Source organism: Palaemon carinicauda, chromosome 4 (assembly GCF_036898095.1).
Source record: "Palaemon carinicauda isolate YSFRI2023 chromosome 4, ASM3689809v2, whole genome shotgun sequence".
In the NCBI taxonomy this organism is placed as follows: domain Eukaryota; kingdom Metazoa; phylum Arthropoda; class Malacostraca; order Decapoda; family Palaemonidae; genus Palaemon; species Palaemon carinicauda.
In genome coordinates this window covers 161,890,634-161,910,681 of record NC_090728.1, presented here as the reverse complement: position 1 = coordinate 161,910,681, position 20,048 = coordinate 161,890,634, and the positions used below count along the sequence as shown (strand labels likewise).

At 44.1% G+C, this 20,048-nt stretch overlaps 1 protein-coding gene across 2 annotated transcripts in view; it reads right to left on the bottom strand.

Annotated features, from left to right (window-relative positions):
- LOC137640121 (rhodanese domain-containing protein CG4456-like) overlaps positions 1 to 20,048 on the bottom strand; it is a 39,975-nt gene that overhangs the window by 8,559 nt on the left and 11,368 nt on the right. For both annotated transcript variants that reach the window (XM_068372597.1, XM_068372598.1), the window contains exons 2-4: positions 8,751 to 8,869; positions 4,389 to 4,508; positions 210 to 375 (exon numbers count right to left, since the gene is read on the bottom strand). In XM_068372597.1, coding sequence (XP_068228698.1) covers positions 210 to 375; positions 4,389 to 4,508; positions 8,751 to 8,865 — 401 coding nt within the window. In that variant the 5' untranslated portion in view covers positions 8,866 to 8,869. The remainder of the gene's footprint in view (positions 1 to 209; positions 376 to 4,388; positions 4,509 to 8,750; positions 8,870 to 20,048) is intronic.

Below are 20,048 nucleotides of genomic sequence, written 5' to 3'. Positions count from 1 at the left end.
TAGAGTTTTCTGTCGAGCAGCAGAGCTGCAGCTTATATAATCACCGGCTAAGTTAAATATTGAAAAAACAGTAGTTTCAATATCTCTTGAATTGTTATCTAAGAATTTTAGGTCACAAAACAATGTACCAAGAGTTATACAATTAACATCATATACTATTTAAAAAAAACTATGGCAGTAATAATACTAACAAATATTGTAACACTAACCTGACATTCTTGTAACCAACACCCATCATTGCCAACTGAGCAGTTCTGCCTCTAACACCACCCAGGCATGATACAACAAGTGGATCGTCCAAAGCTGGTTTCTTGAACCCAAATCTCCTTGCAAATTTCTCTTCAGGAAACATTATAATAGGCCCTAGTGCTTCCACTGCAAAAGAACATGTTGAATATTTATTCTCTAATCATATTAATGTTGATAAGTTCTTTACAAAGTAAAATGATTTCCATACTCGATAGCAAACCAAAGTTTTATATGTATCCAATACGACTACTTTAATATACTGTACTGTAAAACCATTTAAACACGCTGTTAATGAAGGTTCTTGAATGAAGTGATGCTGTTATATAGAGACGAAGAAAAGGAGTGACTTGGCTATTTATGGGGAGCAGCCTTAATAATCTAAGAAACTACTGCCTCTGGTCAATGATCCCCAACCGAGTAATTTATGGAGTGTGACCAGGTTTTTACCTACGATTGTGGTTGGTGTGAACTCTTCATTAGCGAAGTTTTGGTTTGTTTTCTATTATGGATAAATGTTGCAAACTTCTAACAACAGGCTCGTGATGGTCAGAGAGGACATAGCTGAAGGTGATCTTAATGAGTGGGTAAATGAGGGTGGTGGAGGTCCTAAGTATCAGATAATATCTGATAAGATCATAGTTGCTATTGGTACACCAGTTGCTGATAGGAATAATATTACTCCTATGCATTCAGATACAGCAGATTTCAAGGAGTATTCAGCATCCTCAATGAGTTTACTGACCATCAAAATAATGACAAAGAATAGTTAGAAGAGGATCAGGTCAACACTTTATTCTTCAATACGCAAGTCTCTATCTAGATACCAAGCCACTTCCCCCAATTTTGGGGGGTAGCTGACATCAAACAAATGAAAAAAAGGGGACCTTTCCTCTCTACGCTCCTCCAAGCCTGACGAGGGACTCAACCGAGTTCAGCTGGTACTGCTAGGGTGCCAAAGTCCACCATCCCCCGTTATCCACCATAGATGAAGCTTCATAAGCTGAATCCCCTACTGCTGCTACCTCCGTGGTCATCCAAGGCAACCGGAGGAAACAGCAGGGCCTACCGGAACTGCGTCACAATCTCTCGCTATTCATTCTTATTTCTAGAACGCTCTCTTGCTTCTCTCACATCTATCCTCCTATCACCCAGAGCTTACTTCACTCCATCCATCCACCCAAACCTTGGCCTTCCTCTTGTACTTCTCCCATCAACTCTTGCATTCATCACCTTCTTTAGCAAACAGCCATTTTCCATTCTTTCAACATGGCCAAACCACCTCAACACATTCATATCCACTCTAGATGCTAAATCTTTTCTTACACCCGTTCTCACCTTCACTACTTCATTCCTAACACTATCTACTCGAGATACACCAGCCATACTCCTCAGACACTTCATCTCAAACACATTCAATTTCTGTCTCTCCATCACTTTCATTCCCCAGAACTCCATCCATACATCACAGTTGGTACAATCACTTTCTCATACAGAACTCTCTTTACAGTCTTGCCTAACCTTCTATTCTTTACCACTCTCTTCACTGCCCCCAACACTTTGCATCCTTCATTCACTCTCTGACGTACATCTGCTTCCACTCCACTATTTCTTCAACAACAGACCCCAAGTACTTAAACCAATCTACTTCTTCAAGTAACTCTCCATTCAACATGATATTCAACCTCGCACCATCTTCCCTTCTCGTACATCTCATAACCTTACTCTTACCCACATTAACTCTCAACTTCCTTCTCTCACAAACCCTTCCAAATTCTGTCACTAATCAGCAAAGCTTCTCTTCTGAGTCTGTAACCAGTACAGTATCATCCGCAAATAACAACTGATTTACCTACAATTCATGATCATACTCGTCAATCAGTTTCAATCCTCGTCCAAGCATTCGAGCATTCACCTCTCTCACCACTCCATCAACAGCAAAAAAAAAAAAAAAAAGAAAAGTAAACTACTAAGGTGCATAGGCAGTGGTAAGCCTTCTTTCTGTTGAAACAATAAAAAAAGCTTTGCATTTGTTATTTTTTCTTAATGTCACAATCCTTGTTTTCATTTCAAATGAGATATTTTCGCTTACCCGTTTAAATTTTCTTTAACAGCACTTCGGTCTGTATAAAGTTACACACTAGTTCCTATACGGTGCTGTACGCCTTCAAGAGAATCAAAACAAGGTTGACAGATTTAGCACATTTTTCTTCATAGTACATACCTATTGTATTATATTTTCAGTTTATGCTGTATATACCGCTAATATTTTTGTAATGAATGCATATTCATTAACTGATTTCATAAATAAATTCAAAATTAGATTTTCATTTTTTATGATAAGGGTTCAATGTTGAGACCGACGTAAGGCCGGGTAAATGGCATAACAAGGATTTTATCTTTATGTTTACTTCAAAGGGAAAAAACCCTAGATGGCGACCCTTTTGTATCCATCTAAATGCGCATTTGTCTCCTCTCCAGCTGTTTCATACAATTCACTTAATTAAGAAATATGATAAAAGGCCATTCAGCACTGTATAATACAAATTGATCAATCATACCCGTACACTCACACAATTTTGCATCATTTCAATCCTTAAAATCAATCTCAGACAGTCATCACAATCTCTTTCAGCTTGCAATACATATCCTCTTCAATATCATCCGGAAAACGTTAGTCAACAAGTAAATGACATCACAGTCTTTGCAGAACACATATCAAGCAGGTTGTGTTCACATGCTTTCTTGGCTGAAGACAAGTGGGGACTAGTGGTACAGTACTTTCAAATATTGTCTACACAACAGCTGGAATACAGTGTTGCCAATTTATATATTAAATCTTGGTGTTGCAATATTAAAAATAATACAAGTTTCTACCTCGTGGCTTATAAGGATTGTACATACATCAATAGATGTCTGTTGGATACTGACATAATAGTTCATGTGTACATCACTGGATATACCCATCAAGTAAAGGTTAACTGAATGTTTACTTTAAAATAAATCCTTAAGAGTTCATATCGCATATTATCTAAAAATTCCAAAACCTGGGGCCCTTGGAATGTAATGACTGCCAATAATGAGGTTTTATTGTATATATACAGTAGTACCCTATTTAAGTCATTTCGGCATACGTCGATTCCGACTTTACATTGGTTATCCTTGAATATTGAATGGAAAGATAAAATCCATGTTAAGCTGTTTTAAGCGACCTGACGTCAGTCTCAATATTAAACCATTACAACATAAAAGAGGAAAAAAATATTCTACTTGTGAAATAAGTAGAGGAAATATATATAATATGCTTTCATTATTAAAATACTGTATTAGTGGTATACATAGTATAAACAGAAAATATAATTACCACATTAATATAAAGGAAAACAAGCACTACACCTGAACATTTTTTTTGACTCAAATATTCTATAAAACATGGAAGTTCGTAGAGATTTAGTAAGTTCAGTATATGAGAATCCTCAATTTGCAGCCTAACTCAACAAAAAACATGCAGACTATTGCTCACTCCAGCTGGACTCAGTAGTCTGGGAGACAGACAGTGGTACACATATGGGTTGGTTTGGACATCTATCCCTTTACTGCCTTCAATCTCCTCATGTAGGTCATACAAGCATCAACAAACACCATGAGTATGATTCACTAACTTCCTGGATCACCATCAGAGGAACCTTTTAAAGTAGTTGCATTTTTTTGAAGCCAAAGTTACTAAAAATGTCCTATCTTAAAATTAACTGCAGATAACTTTACTCCTCATTTCCTCCTCCCCTGGATTTTAAAATGCTCCACCTGAAGTTTGGTGTCTTTCATAATCCTTCCTAAACAGCTATTCAAGCAACATACTATTATTTAGACAAATCCCCTAATAATAAAGTGACCACCATGTTCCTTTCCTGTACTAGGGTGGTTGATTTTCTGGTACACATTTCTGTTCTCAAATTCGAACTGCTTGAAATGGTGTGAAAGGGAATTATATTTTCTCTCAATAGATTTAAGGTAACATACGATTAATAGGTTGGTTTATATGAAAAATGTTTTAAATATACATGAAAAAAAAATTATTTCATATATAAGCATTAAGAAAAAAAAATTTCAAAACCTGGTACCAAACACTCTTCAGTACTTACACACAATGTTTTTTGATTTAGGAATCATCCCTTCTTCTAATCGCTCTTTGGGCAAACGAACATCAATTAATGTTATTTCATCTGCTTCTAATTTCTTTTGTAACTCAAAGAAATCAATATCTGAAAAGAATATCAAGACAGAAACATTAGATGAAAATTGAATATAAAGTCCCTTGCTACAAACAACACATCAATTTACAATACCCTTTCATGCAGTCAGCAGTTCCCTATGACATATCCAAAAAGACAGAAGAGTTATCGCAACTGTAATGATAAGCATCCAAGGAAATCATGACCCATTGTTGAAGTTACCTTAAAACTTTCCTCATTCACTCTCCCATATTCTGAAACAAGTTTTCTCGTGATTTACACCTTTTTGCATAAATATAAGTACATACTGTAGTTAGGAAAGGCAGTAAGTGTTTCCTCAGGACATGAGCGAAATTAAACAAAGGATAAGCATGGGATGAAGAGATTTTGGTAAACAAAATGAGATTATGAAAAGTAAAATGCCACTTTTTCTAAAAAGAAAATTATTTAATCAGATGGTCCTACTAGTATTAACTTGCGTATCACAAACTTGGAACCTTAGGGACCTTCTAGATGATAGAGGAAAGATCGTCGAACAAATTTGTTACCCTGGCTAAATGGTTCGATGTGGGCTTAAAATAAGAGAGAATGTGAAACCTGATATGGCTACAAAAAGTGATACCAAAGCCAACTGTTCATACAACCTGTTTACTTTTTAGCAGAAATACAATATCAAACAGTCTCAGCCTGAAAATCCTCATTGCTGACGTCATCAGCGAATAACGTCCAACATTACCTCCTTACATGGTTATCTGGTAACAGTTTCATTTGACAAACTTTGCTCTGTTGTCTGGAAGGTCCCTTACAGCCTTAGAACATAAGCTAGTTACACTTAAAGAGCTATGGAAAGAATAATAATGGGCATGATTGTAAAGAGAGTTCTATATGAGAAAGTGATTGTACCAACTGTGATGTATGGATCGGAGTTGTGGGGAATGAAAGTGATGGAGAGACAGAAATTGAATGTGTTTGAGATGAAGTGTCTGAGGAGTATGGCTGGTGTATCTCGAGTAGATAGGGTTAGGAACGAAGTGGTGAGGGTGAGAACAGGTGTAAGAAATGAGTTAGCGGCTAGAGTGGATATGAATGTGTTGAGGTGGTTTGGCCATGTTGAGAGAATGGAAAATGGCTGTCTGCTAAAGAAGGTGATGAATGCAAGAGTTGATGGGAGAAGTACAAGAGGAAGGCCAAGGTTTGGGTGGATGGATGGTGTGAAGAAAGCTCTGGGTGATAGGAGGATAGATGTGAGAGAGGCAAGAGAGCGTGCTAGAAATAGGAATGAATGGCGAGCGATTGTGACGCAGTTCCGGTAGGCCCTGCTGCTTCCTCCGGTGCCTTAGATGACCGCGGAGGTAGCAGCAGTAGGGGACTCAGCAGTATGAAGCTTCATCTGTGGTGGAAATGTGGGAGGTTGGGCTGTGGCACCCTAGCAGTACCAGCTGAACTCGGCCGAGTCCCTGGTTAGGCTGGAGGAACGTAGAGATTAGAGGTTCCTTTTTTGTTTTGTTTCTTGTTGTTGTCGGCTACCCCCCAAAATTGGGGGAAGTGCCTTTGGTATATGTATGTAAGAACCCTAAAAGAGAGAAAAACAGTAACATGGATACGAGAGCAAACTACTGTATAGAGAATATTCGAACAATATGTAACAAAAAGAAAGGAACATGGGCAGGACATATAATGAGAATGACAGATAATATATGGATATTAAGATCATCATAAACTGGCATAGAAAGACCATAAACAGACACACGTGGAAGGACATGTCGGAGGCCTTTGTTCTTCAGTGGACTAGTAAAAGCTAATGATGGTGATGATGATACAATATATATGTATATGGTAATACCTTGACATATGACCGCCCCAACATACGAGCATTCTGAGATACAAGCAAGCCACTGAGCAATTGTTTGCATTGACATATGAGCACAAACTTGAGATATGAGCACGCTTACAGATGCTGACGCTTGGTGGCCAAGCACACTGGCACGCAGGTGCAGGAGATCGTTGGTGAGCAGGAACGATTGGCACACAGACCACCTTGTGTTTTCTCAGGAGGTAATAGTGAATTCCCATTTGGGCAAGAGTATAAGCGCTTGATTTTCCTCAACCAAATGTCGCCTGACATTCCTTACCAATTCAACGTAAAACTGACCAACCAAAATGTTTCGAAATGAGAATTCACACTTGCTCAGCATGATTTCTTTAGTATAAAGTTCCTTTTGGAAGAATAAAACAACTATAGGAAAATTGTTACGAATTCCCTTTTGGATGGCTGAGTGCACAAACGCACGCACACACGCAGACACACACACACACACTCTCTCTCTTTCTCTCTCATTTTAGTGGATTATGAAACCATTCGGCTTGTGGCCACTTGGGATAAACCAGGGTCAAGAGTCTGATAATGGCCATTTCAGGTTGTCCCAGCCTGTTGGTGAAATAGTCGATTGTTGGGGAATCCCAACATGCAAGAAGTCCTGGCCACACAGGGATGTAGAGACCATTCTATGCATACTGCTTATCCCTGATAACTGAACTTTAACTATGGTAAGCAGCTCTTCTAGGAGGACACTCCAAAATCAAAACATTGTTCTCTGGTCTTAGGTAGTGCTATAGCCTCTGTACCATAGCCTTCCACTCTCTTAGATTAGAGTTCTCTCACTTGGAGATACACTCAAGCATGCAGTTCTATCTTATTTCCCTTCTTGTTTTTTTAATTTTTTATAGTTTATATGTGAAGGATCTAATTTAATGTTACTGTTCTTGAAATCTTTTATTGTGATAGCTTTCTCTTCTTCAGTAGTTTATCTCCTTGTTTCTTTCCTCACTGGGCTATTGTTCCCTGTTGGAGACATTGGGCTTATAGCATCTTGCTTTTCCAGCTAGGGTTATAGCCTAGTTTGTAATAATAATAATAATAATAATAATAATAATAATAATAATAATAATAATAATAATAATAGGCTGTCGCTCTCTTCTTGTTCCACCAGAACTAGGTGTGAGGAGTCGTTGACTGCTGACCAGTGTTGCTTAAAAAACCACTGAAGCTATCTCTTTTGAAGGGCCATTTTATGAAGATCCTGGAGGTCTAGAAGTTTGTGCTAGTAGCAAATGGGTCACTGAGGCGCCCTGAGAGCAATGCTATGCGTCCCAACCAACAGTGCTTGTGGGAGATCTTGGAAAAGACTTGGCATTGGAGACAGATCCTTGTGTCTTAGCACCTTACCGGTGGAACGGATTTGGTACTGCACTAATCCTCCCACGAAACCATGAAGAGGAATCAGCAGGTGTCTAAAGATACTGTACTCCTATTTATCAACTGTCCTCTGTCTTGGTGACCTCTTTTTCTTTTTCCACAGGTCAGCAGGCGAGGAAGAAGACGCAGGAACAGGCGAAGTTGAGGAGGAAGAGAAGCGCAGGCAAGTCTCCACAGAAGTCGAGGATTTCTTGGCAGTAGGCGGACTCTCTGCAACTGGAGGAGACTCCTTTAGTGCAGTAGGAAAGGACACATTGGGGGGCACCAGAACACAGCTCTTCTCTGCATGTGGTACAGCAGAAGAAGCAACAGCAGAAAGAGAAGACATCTGGGATCTATCAGCTGCTACAATTTCATGGAACTTCTCTGCTGAAGGGCAGTCATACACCCTGCAGAAGCTACACAGTTGATAAGGATCCACTTCGGCTTTGCTTGTGCACTGGCCACATACTCAGCCGAGCTTGCCAGAGCAAAGCCACATTTCTTCCCAAAGAGCTGAATCATCAACAAAAACACAAAAAGCAAATTTCACAAATTATACCAAAGCAAGATGCGGGGATAGGTCGTCCCTACACCACTGCTGTCGAAGTCAAATTGAAAGAAGCGTTACCTGTTGGATGGGTGGGCCCTACCAGCCACCTGACAGCTAGCTGTTTATTTCATCAAAAAGCTCAACGACCGTTTCAGCTTCTAAGAAGTCATATTCTAATAAAGGTCAAAAGTTTACATTACATATTGGAACAAATATGCTAGTTGAATCACAGTACTCTATTGACATCTGGTGACAAGAAGGTAATCTTCCTGAACTCCTATCAGGTTTAAGCCTATATCTATCCTCTTTTCCCTGATTTCTTGTATTTCATGTCATATCATGGGCAGACTATTAAAATACATGAAGAGGCTCTCATTTCAACTTTTTCTTACCAAAGGCTGGTGCTTGAAACATATATGTACATGAATAATGAGTAAAATTCACTGAAATATGTTAATTTCATCTTAATAAGGTCTTAAAATACCTGGTGGCAAAGAAATATCAGTGGAAGAACATCTTGGAAACTGAGATGACAAAGAAGGCACCACATATCTTGAATTACAGGAAAGTCTTGGAAAGATCCTTAGTAAGCCCGTCATCTAGCTGCAATAATAAAGTTTATAAATTAAAAGTCCTTTTTTTTAAGTCATTATTTATCCTAATAGATATGGTTACGGTCATGGTCATATTTCAATTATTGATCAAGGATGAATACCAGGAACAGGAAGCTTTAACAGTCAGCAGAAGCTCCAGAAAGCTAAACAGAAGCGCATTAACCCTTTTTAACAAATTGTATAACTGCATTATTTTACATGCCATCCTGCACTTCCCAGGTATGACAAATTCGTAGATAATTTGAATTTTTCCTAACGATACAAACCTTAGCTACTTATTTAGGGGTATTACTTTCTGCGAAGCTGAAATGACGAGCCATTAAAATTTAGCGAAGGTTAACTACCCACACTCCTAGTTAGCGGGGGTAGGGGGGGTAGCTTGCTACCACTCCCACACCGGTGATTTATCTTACTTTGCTTGGAGATAGGACTTCAAGGGGGATATGACTGGCGGGCAAGTTTGTATAAATAGCTAAGGTTTCTATCGTTAGGAAAAAGATAAATTATCTATGAATTTGTCATTTGTTCCGTAACTGGAATACAAACCTACACTATTTAATTAGGGGTGACTCACCCATTAGGAAGGGTGGACATCCCTGCCAATCTGGCTTTTGGCTTTACCCGATGTCTCCTTATCTGAGTATGTTAATATTCAAAATAAGGAGTCCCTGCACCTTGCTAAAACCTTGCTACACAAGGTCCGCGGCCAACGCAAGCTGTCTGTTGAGATATTTAGAAGTGTGACTGTCTAGGTAAAGTTATTCAGAATCTTTTTGTAGGAAAAATTGTTGTGACCAAGAATTTCCCAATAGCACCTCGCCAGTGTATGGGGACGCAACAGTATTAGCTATACTAGGTACACAAGGGAGCATGGTTTACCTGCAGTGGTTTGAGGTCAGCTTATGCAGAGAACCCAGGATGCTGCTTTCCTTAAGAGAATGGAGGATGAAGAAAAGCATAAGAGCCAGTCAAATCTTTTCATTCACGCAGACTAAAACCGGGTAACAGTGCCCTCAACCTTCTTCTACTTGTCCAATAAGGAGCTTGAGGTATACAACCAGCTGTTGTGCAGCCACCACAGGACCGATAGAGATCGTATCGAGTTCCTGTGGGTCACGTCTTTCAGGAGAAAGGTTGTGAAAGTTACCTGAAGCATTCACACCCTTGCTTGTAAAACCTGCGTCACAGAGTAATCTACTTAGATGCCCCTGACATTGTGAGTCGACATGTTGGATGAGGATCTGGATTCAGGGCGTAATTGATGAACCTGTGAATCCAGCAGAGATGATGTTTTGGAGATCCTCCTTTTGTCTCTCCCAGTGCTAATGACAAGAGAAGGGACCCGAGTGGGCTGTTGCCGTTCTCTTGAGGTAGAGCCTCATACCGTACCCCTGGTACAGTAACAGATGATCTGGATCATCAGTTACCGAGAGGAGACTTGTGTAGGATCCGTCACCTCTGGAGACTGTGTCTGGCAACATACTCGGGGCAAAAACTGAACGTTGCCTTTCACCCTTCTCATTAATGGGCGATGTCGAAAGAGACCATGAAATTCCTTGACTCGTTTGGCCGCTGTCAAAGTGTGTAGGAACACTGTCTTCTAAACCGGGTGAAATTTGTTGCCTGGTGAAGTGGAACGTAAGGGGATCTCCTTAGAGACCGGAGAACTTGAACCATGTTACAAGAGGGAGGTCTCAATTCCGACTGGGAAAAGGCAAGTTGTAAGTCCGCATGAATTAGGAGAGATCTAGCGATGTGGGGATGTCCCTTCCTTCCAGTTTAAAGGCAAGGCTCAAGGTTGAGTGATCATCTTTACCTGTTGAAACTGAAAAGGGGGATCTTTTCCTCTTGCATATACTTGAGGATTCCGCTATTGTTGGAATAGAGGTATCGAGTGGAGAGATACGCTTTCCCATGACACCAACCACAGAAAATGTTATACTTTGCCTGGTAGACTGATGCTGAGGAATTCCTCATATCTAGACGACCTTTTCGCAACTTATTGCGAAAAGCCTCTTGTGAGAGAGGAGGTACTGGGTAATCTCCAGACGTACAATCATAGCAAAGCTATAGGTTGTGGTAGATGTCAAAGTGTGGTTGTCTGTGACATGGGGAGGGTTCTCTTGGAGGCTATCATGAGCTGCAGAAGGTTCGGAAACCGTTCTGCGTAATGCCATAGCGGAGTCATAAGAGCCCTTGAGAGGCTGACCAATGTTCTAGCCTTCTTGAGTACCCTTCTCCAGACAAAACAGGGAAGAGACGTAAACGTCGTTGTTGTACCCACCGTTATTGGCATGCTTCTTGCCAGAGAGCCTTGAGGTCTAGGATTTACAGCAGCGGAAGCCTGAGGTTCATGAGCGTTGCGAAAAGATCCCTAGATGGAAAACCCCGTAAAGTCGGGAATTTGTCGGCTACTAGGTGATCCAAAGACCATTTGGTACACCTTATCCGAGATGCTTTGCACAGATTGTCGGCAGGCACATTCCTCTAGTCTGGAATGAAGCAGGCTGATAGTGATACCGAACAGACTTTGGCCCATCCTAGTATTTATACTCTTAGATGGGAAGAGGCTGCGAGCAAGTTCCTTCTTGCTTGTTGATGTGAGCCTCTATATGGTGTGTGGTGTTGTCGCTCATCACATCACTGAGCTGAATGGCCCGTTAGGAACTTAGAGGCTGTTGATGGACCGAAAAGTTGGCCTTCATCTCTTATTTAAGTTAAGGTACTTTCGGACTCTGTCCAGAGGCCTGAGATCATGTGGTGCAGCACTATGGACCATCCTCCCTTCTTTTGATGTGTCTAAGCACACCATCAAGACCGGCGGGTGGGGAAGGATGAGAAGGTTATACCACTCTGTAGATTCTCAACTGACACCCATCCCTTGAGGTTCGTCCAAATTTCTGGTCCCATGGGGGTCAGAATGTCTGGGGAATTGAAGGCCTGATTCCAATCGGACTCAAGTCACTGTGGGCTGGGAGTTATTATCATTTTGAGAAAGGGTCTTGTGACTTTTCTATGCCTGTCTTTGATGAAAAGGTTTTGTGGAGATTGGTGCCTAGAAGCATTCCCAGATACACCAGTCTTCTGAGAGGGAAGTAGGGAAGACTTCCACAGGTTTACCTTGATCACTGGATCTTGGTAAAAAGACTTCAGAAGTTCCGATGCTAATGCAAAGTTGCCACCGAGTCTGCTAAGGTCAGTTATTCGTCCAGAAACGGAGGAGACGGAGGCCGATCCTGTGAGACCAGGATGGGTGCTGTTGAAAGACCGATGCACAGTGCCTTGAACTGGTGTTTCATGTTTGTCTAGACTGAATCTTCAATCCTTCCTAAAAGATGGATGGTTTGGGCCTGGAAGCATGCGTCCTTTAGGTCCAGCGTGCAAATGAAGACCTGTGGTCTTAGCCCTTGCCCGAAGCCGACATGGTGTGGACATCGACTCAAAGGGACAGCTCCTTGCAGATCCTTTCGCATGGGAGATTGTTGACGCTAGGGTCTTGACTCGCGGTGTAAAGGATCATACACGATACCTCGTATAGGGATTCTTCCCTGGGAGAGAACTCCTTCAACTGATAGAAGTAAGGCAACGCTTAACCCTACCATGCGCCCTGATGGGATTGATGATATTTCTTAGAGCAGCATCAGTCTGGCGAATGTTAATCAATGGTTAACGGCTAGGTATCATGGTTACTGTGCAGTTGGAGAGTGCTCGCAAGTCGAACGGCGAGTAGCGAGAAGTGTGTTGTATGCCTTCTGATCTAGGGAACTACGGGCAGAGGTTGACTAGTATGTCAGAGTTACGAACTGCTGGTGAACGGTAAATTGCCGATGATTGGTGAATTGGCGATCTGTAAGCCGAAGATGGTAACTGACAGGCAGATAAAGGCTGTCTGGTCAGTCAGCCAAGGAAGGTTGGCGATTAATGAGTTGGTAATCTCCTTCGAAAACCCTGAGAGACAGCAGAATGGTTTAATGATAGTCAATTGGTGATGGTGAGCCATTGATGATCAGCGATCGATCGCGGACTGGTGATCGGTGAGCTAAAGATCAGCAAGCTGATGATTGGCTGGTCAGAGATCAGCAAGCTAACAATTGGCTGGTCAGAGATCAGCAAGCTAACAATTGGCTGGTCAGAGATCAGCAAGCTGACAATTGTCTGGTCAGAGATCAGCGAACTGAGGTCGATGATCGAAGAAAGATGAGCTGCCCATCAGCGATCTAGTGATCAGCAAGCTGATGACTGGTTATTGACTAGCAATCGGCGATCGGCCCGCTAGTAATCGGAGATCATTAGCAATTGGAGAGACTGGAGGTCAATGATCAGAGAGAGATGAGCTAGCAATTGGCGATCTGATGATCAGCAAGCTAGCGATCAGCAAACAGTGATCTAGCTATCAGTCGGTTGATGATTTCTCGTTGGTAATTAGAGATTTGCGAGCTAATGATAGGCCGTTTGCAACGTTCAGATCGTGTTTGCTGACGGTGGTACTGTCAAGAAAAATGACAAATACGTAGATAATATGTTGTTTTCATTAGTAAAATAAATTTTTGAATATACTTACACGATGATCATGTAGCTGTCAACTCCGTTGCCCGACAGAAATCTACGGTCGGGATACGCCAGCGATCGCTATCCAGGTGGGGGTGTACACAACAGCGCCATCTGTGGTCAGGTACTCAAGTACTTCTTGTCAACAAGACCTCAATTTTCTCCTCGGTCCACTGGTTCTCTATGGGGAGGAAGGGCGGGTCCTTTAAATCATGATCATCGGGTAAGTATATTCAAAAATTTATTTTACTAATGAAAATAACATTTTTCAATATTAATCTTACCCGATGATCATGTAGCTGATTCACACCCAGGGTGGTGGGTGGAGACCAGCATACATGTTAACAAAGAAGCTAAGTATCCCGTATTTCATTTTATTAGTTATTCAAAATAACAAATATAAAATAAATAAGTACCTGGTAAGGAAGTCGACTTGAACCATTACTCTGCCTTTATTAAGTACGTCTTCCTTACTGAGCGTAGCGGTCCTCTTAGGATGCTGAACGACTCTTAGGTGCTGAAGTATAAAGGGCTGCAACCCATACTAAAGGACCTCATCACAACCTCTAACCTAGGCGCTTCTCAAGAAAGAATTGACCACCCGCCAAATCAACCAGGATGCGGAAGGCTTCTTAGCCGACCGTACAACCCAAAAACAACAATAAAAAGTATTCAAGAGAAAGGTTAAAAAGGTTATGGGATTATGGGAATGTAGTGGCTGAGCCCTCACCTACTACTGCACTCGCTGCTACGAATGGTCCCAGGGTGTAGCAGTTCTCGTAAAGAGACTGGACATCTTTGAGATAGAATGATGCGAACACTGACTTGCTTCTCCAATAGGTTGCCTCCATAACACTCTGCAGAGAACGGTTCTGTTTGAAGGCCACTGAAGTAGCCACAGCTCTCACTTCATGTGTCCTTACCTTCAGCAAAGCAAGGTCTTCTTCCTTCAGATGAGAATGAGCTTCTCTAATCAGAAGCCTGATGTAGTAAGAAACTGCGTTCTTGGACATTGGTAGCGAAGGCTTCTTGACAGCACACCATAAGGCTTCTGATTGTCCTCGTAAAGGTTTTGACCTTCTTAGATAGTACCTAAGAGCTCTGACTGGGCAAAGTACTCTCTCCAGTTCGTTCCCCACCAAGTTGGACAGGCTAGGGATCTCGAACGATTTACGCCAAGGACGTGAAGGAAGCTCGTTTTTAGCCAAAAAACCGAGCTGCAAGGAACATGTAGCCGTTTCCGATGTGAAACCTATGTTCCTGCTGAAGGCGTGGATCTCACTTACTCTTTTAGCTGTTGCTAGGCATACGAGGAAAAGAGTTTTTAATGTGAGGTCCTTAAAAGAGGCTGATTGGAGCGGTTCAAATCTAGATGACATAAGGAACCTTAGGACCACGTCTAGATTCCAGCCTGGAGTGGACAACCGACGTTCCTTTGAGGTCTCAAAAGACCTAAGGAGGTCCTGTAGATCTTTGTTGGTGGAAAGATCCAAGCCTCTGTGGCGGAAAACCGCTGCCAACATACTTCTGTAACCCTTGATCGTAGGAGCTGATAGGGATCTAACGTTCCTTAGATGTAACAGGAAGTCAGCAATCTGGGTTACAGTGGTACTGGTTGAGGAAACTGCATTGGCCTTGCACCAGCTTCGGAAGACTTCCCATTTAGACTGATAGACTCTGAGAGTGGATGTCCTCCTTGCTCTGGCAATCGCTCTGGCTGCCTCCTTCGAAAAGCCTCTAGCTCTTGAGAGTCTTTCGATAGTCTGAAGGCAGTCAGACGAAGAGCGTGGAGGTTTGGGTGTACCTTCTTTACGTGAGGTTGACGCAGAAGGTCCACTCTTAGAGGAAGAGTCCTGGGAACGTCGACCAGCCATTGCAGTACCTCTGTGAACCATTCTCTCGCGGGCCAGAGGGGAGCAACCAACGTCAGCCGTGTCCCTTTGTGAGAGGCGAACTTCTGAAGTACCCTGTTGACAATCTTGAACGGCGGGAATGCATACAGGTCGAGATGGGACCAATCCAGCAGAAAGGCATCCACGTGAACTGCTGCTGGGTCTGGAATCGGAGAACAATACAATGGGAGCCTCTTGGTCATCGAGGTAGCGAACAGATCTATGGTTGGCTGACCCCACAGGGCCCAAAGTCTGCTGCAAACATTCTTGTGAAGGGTCCACTCTGTGGGGATGACCTGACCCTTCCGGCTGAGGCGATCTGCCATGACATTCATATCGCCCTGAATGAACCTCGTTACCAGCGTGAGCTTTCGATCTTTTGACCAAATGAGGAGGTCCCTTGCGATCTCGAACAACTTCCTCGAATGAGTCCCCCCCTGCTTGGAGATGTAAGCCAAGGCTGTGGTGTTGTCGGAGTTCACCTCCACCACCTTGTTTAGCTGGAGGGACTTGAAGTTTATCAAGGCCAGATGAACCGCCAACAACTCCTTGCAATTGATGTGAAGTGTCCTTTGCTCCTGATTCCATGTTCCCGAGCATTCCTGTCCGTCCAATGTCGCACCCCAGCCCGAGTCTGATGCGTCCGAGAAGAGACGGTGGTCGGGGGTCTGAACAGCTAAAGATAGACCTTCCTTGAGAAGAATGCTGTTCTTCCACCACGTTAGAGTAGACCTCATCTCTTCGGAAACAGGAACTGAGACCGTCTCTAGCGTCATGTCCTTTATCCAGTGAGCAGCTAGATGATACTGAAGGGGGCGGAGGTGGAGTCTCCCTAACTCGATGAACAGGGCCAGCGATGAAAGTGTCCCTGTTAGACTCATCCACTGCCTGACTGAGCATCGGTTCCTTCTCAGCATGCTCTGGATGCACTCTAGGGCTTGGTTGATCCTTGGGGCCGACGGAAAAGCCCGAAAAGCTCGACTCTGAATCTCCATACCCAGGTAAACAATGGTCTGGGATGGGACAAGCTGGGACTTCTCTAAATTGACCAGGAGGCCCAGTTCCTTGGTCAGATCCATAGTCCATCTGAGATTCTCCAGACAGCGACGACTTGTGGGAGCTCTTAAAAGCCAGTCGTCTAAATAGAGGGAGGCTCTGATGTCTGCCAAGTGAAGGAATTTCGCAATATTCCTCATCAGTCTCGTAAACACAAGAGGTGCCGTGCTTAGGCCAAAGCACAGGGCTTGGAACTGGTACACAACCTTTCCAAAGACGAATCTTAGGAAAGGTTGGGAGTCTGGATGGATGGGGACGTGAAAGTATGCGTCTTTCAGGTCTAACGAGACCATCCAGTCCTCCTGCCTGACCGCTGCTAGGACCGACTTCGTCGTCTCCATCGTGAACGTCTGCTTGGTGACATAAGCATTGAGAGCACTGACGTCCAGCACCGGTCTCCAACCTCCTGTCTTCTTGGCTACCAGGAAGAGACGGTTGTAAAAGCCCGGGGATTGATGATCCCGGACTATGACCACTGCTTCCTTTTGTAGCAAGAGCGACACCTCTTGTTGCAACGCTAGCCTCTTGTCCTTCTCCTTGTAGTTGGGAGAGAGGTTGATGGGAGATGTAGCTAGAGGGGGATTGAGGCAGAACGGAATTCTGTATCCCTCCCTTAGCCACTTCACAGACTGAGCGTCTGCACCTCTGCTCTCCCAAGCTTGCCAGAAGGTCTTGAGTCTGGCTCCTACTGCTGTCTGGAGAGGAAGGCAGTCAAAACTTGCCTTTTGCGGACTTGGAACCCTTCTTGGACTTGCCACGGTGACTGTCTGCACGGGTACCTCCTCTGCTGGAGGTTCTGCCACGAAAGGGCGGGATGAACCTAGAAGCAGTTGTATCAACTGCTGTAGGGCGGAAGGGTCTAGGCACGGAAGGTAAGGTCTTAGCCTTACGTGCAGAAGAAGCCATGAGGTCATGAGTATCCTTCTGGATAAGAGAGGCAGCCATCCCCTTAATCAACTCCTCCGGAAACAGACACTTGGAGAGAGGAGCAAACAGCAACTCTGACTTCTGGCAAGGAGTGATACCAGCAGATAAGAAGGAGCACAGATGTTCTCTCTTCTTGAGGACTCCTGATACATATGAAGCCGCAAGTTCACCAGACCCATCCCGAATTGCCTTGTCCATGCTAGACATGATCAGCATGGCCGAGTCCTTATCTGAAGGGGAAGTCTTCCTGCTTAAGGCTCCCAAACACCAATCGAGGAAGTTGAATATCTCGAAGGCACGAAAGACTCCCTTCAACATATGATCAAGATCGGAAAAGGACCAGCATATCTTCGAACGTCTCATAGCCAACCTGCGGGGAGAGTCAACCAAACTTGAGAAGTCGGCCTGGGCAGAGGCAGGAACCCCCAAGCCAGGTTCCTCTCCCGTGGCATACCAGACGCTCGACTTAGAAGCCAGCTTGGGAGGAGGAAACACAAAAGAGGTCCTTCCCAGTTGCTTCTTGGAATGCAACCAGTCCCCCATAACCCTCAAAGCTCTCCTAGATGATCTGGCGAGAACAAGCTTGGTGAAGGCAGGCGCAGCAGACTGCATGCCCAGAGCAAACTCGGAGGGAGGAGAACGAGGGGTTGCAGACACAAAGTGTTCAGGATACAAATTCCTGAACAAAGCAAGGACTTTGCGAAAGTCTAAGGAGGGTGGCGAAGACTTGTGTCCTTCAACATCAGAGTGAGGATCATCCAGATGAGCAGCTTCATCATCCGATACATCATCATCCGAAAGTTGAGTTGTGAGTGGCAAAGGCAAAGCAGCAAGCTGAACGGCTGAATCCTGCAGAACGGGTGCATGCGTACCTGCGGATCCATCATCATGCCTCTGCTGGACAGTCTGCGAGCTGGCAACAACAAAAGCAGAGGGCTGGTGTGTGGGAGGGTCTGCGGTGGGCTGAGGAGCATGCGGTATGGTATGCAGAGCATGCTGTAAGGTATGCGGCTCATGCTGCATGGTATGCGGAGCATGCTGTAAGGTCTGCAGAGCATGCTGCATGGGCTGAGGAGAATGCCGCATAGTGCTGGAACCCGGCACCTCCTGATGCGGCAGCTCACGCATGTTAGCAGATGGTGCAGCAAGAACATGCGTCTGGCAGTGAGGACTGCGCATCGGTGGAGGAGCTCTCACAGGTGGGGTGTGGGAGCAGGCAGCCGCAGTATCTGCTGAGCGCACAACCTCTGCGGGTTGTAGGTTAACAGGAGAGGTGTTAACCTTCTCGGCATGATACTCCTGCATAAATGCCGCAAGCTGAGACTGCATAGTCTGCAGCATGGACCACTTAGGGTCTACTGTGGTTGGAGCAACAACAGACGGAGCAGAGGCCTGTTGAGGGAACACTCTACCTCTCTTGGGAGGTGTGCAGTCATCAGATGACTGCGGCGAGTCCGAACTGACCCAGTGGCTACACCTGGGCCGTTGGACTAGCTCGGAAGGGACCTTACGTTTGAGCGGTCGTGAGACCTTGGTCCACCGTTTCCTCCTGGAAACCTCTTCCACAGACGAGGAATGTAAGGGCTCATTCGTCTGTAAGTGGATGGGACGATCCTTAGCAGATACGTCCGCAACCACTGAGGATACATCCATGCGCCGATCAAGGCCTGCCGAACCCTTTGGTCCTTCGACATTGCTTCTCCCCTGGGCTTGGGAGCTTGCAAGAGGTCCCGGACTGGGAGGACGACTGGCACGCACAGATGTACCCTCATGCGCAACACTGACACTGACACTATGCACATCACTAGCACTAACACTTCCCACTGCACTCTTCGCTTTCAGCTCTCTGACATCTGCCAAGAGCTGATTGCGGTCACTAACCAACGACTCCACCTTCTCACCGAGAGCCTGAATGGCACGAAACATATCAGCCATTGCAGGCTGAGCACTCATAGCAGGTTCGGGAGTCACCACCACAGGGGAAGGAAAAGGTTGAGGGGCATGGGGAGAGGAAAAATCCACAGAGCGAGAAGAACTCCTCCTATCTCTCTCCTTCTCTAACCTACGTGCATATCTGAGGAATTCAATAAAATCGAATTCCGAAAGCCCAGCACATTCCCCACATCGATCTTCCAATTGACAGGATTTTCCCCTACAATTGGAACATACGGTGTGAGGATCTATAGAGGCCTTCGGAAGACGCCTAGTACAAGTCCTAACACTACACTGCCTGTATTTAGGAACTTGGGAATGGTCAGACATCTTGAATTTAGAGGTAGTCAAGGGGGAATTCCAAAATTAAGCAAAGATCGTTAACCAATGAATCAAATTAATTCCAAAAGCTTGCTAAGCTAAGGATAAAGCTTCCTGAACAGCGAAGGCTAAACTTCAGAGCAAATACATCACCAAATCGTGAACAAAAGACTCCAAAATCAACAGCGTATCCATGTAGGTCTTGCCGGCGGCACGACAGAGGAAAAATTGAGGTCTTGTTGACAAGAAGTACTTGAGTACCTGACCACAGATGGCGCTGTTGTGTACACCCCCACCTGGATAGCGATCGCTGGCGTATCCCGACCGTAGATTTCTGTCGGGCAACGGAGTTGACAGCTACATGATCATCGGGTAAGATTAATATTGAAAAATGTATTTTTCCTAACTATAGAAACCTTAGCTATTCATTAGCGGTATTACTTTCGGCAGAGCTGAAATGACGAGCCATTAAAATTTAGTAAGGGTTAACTA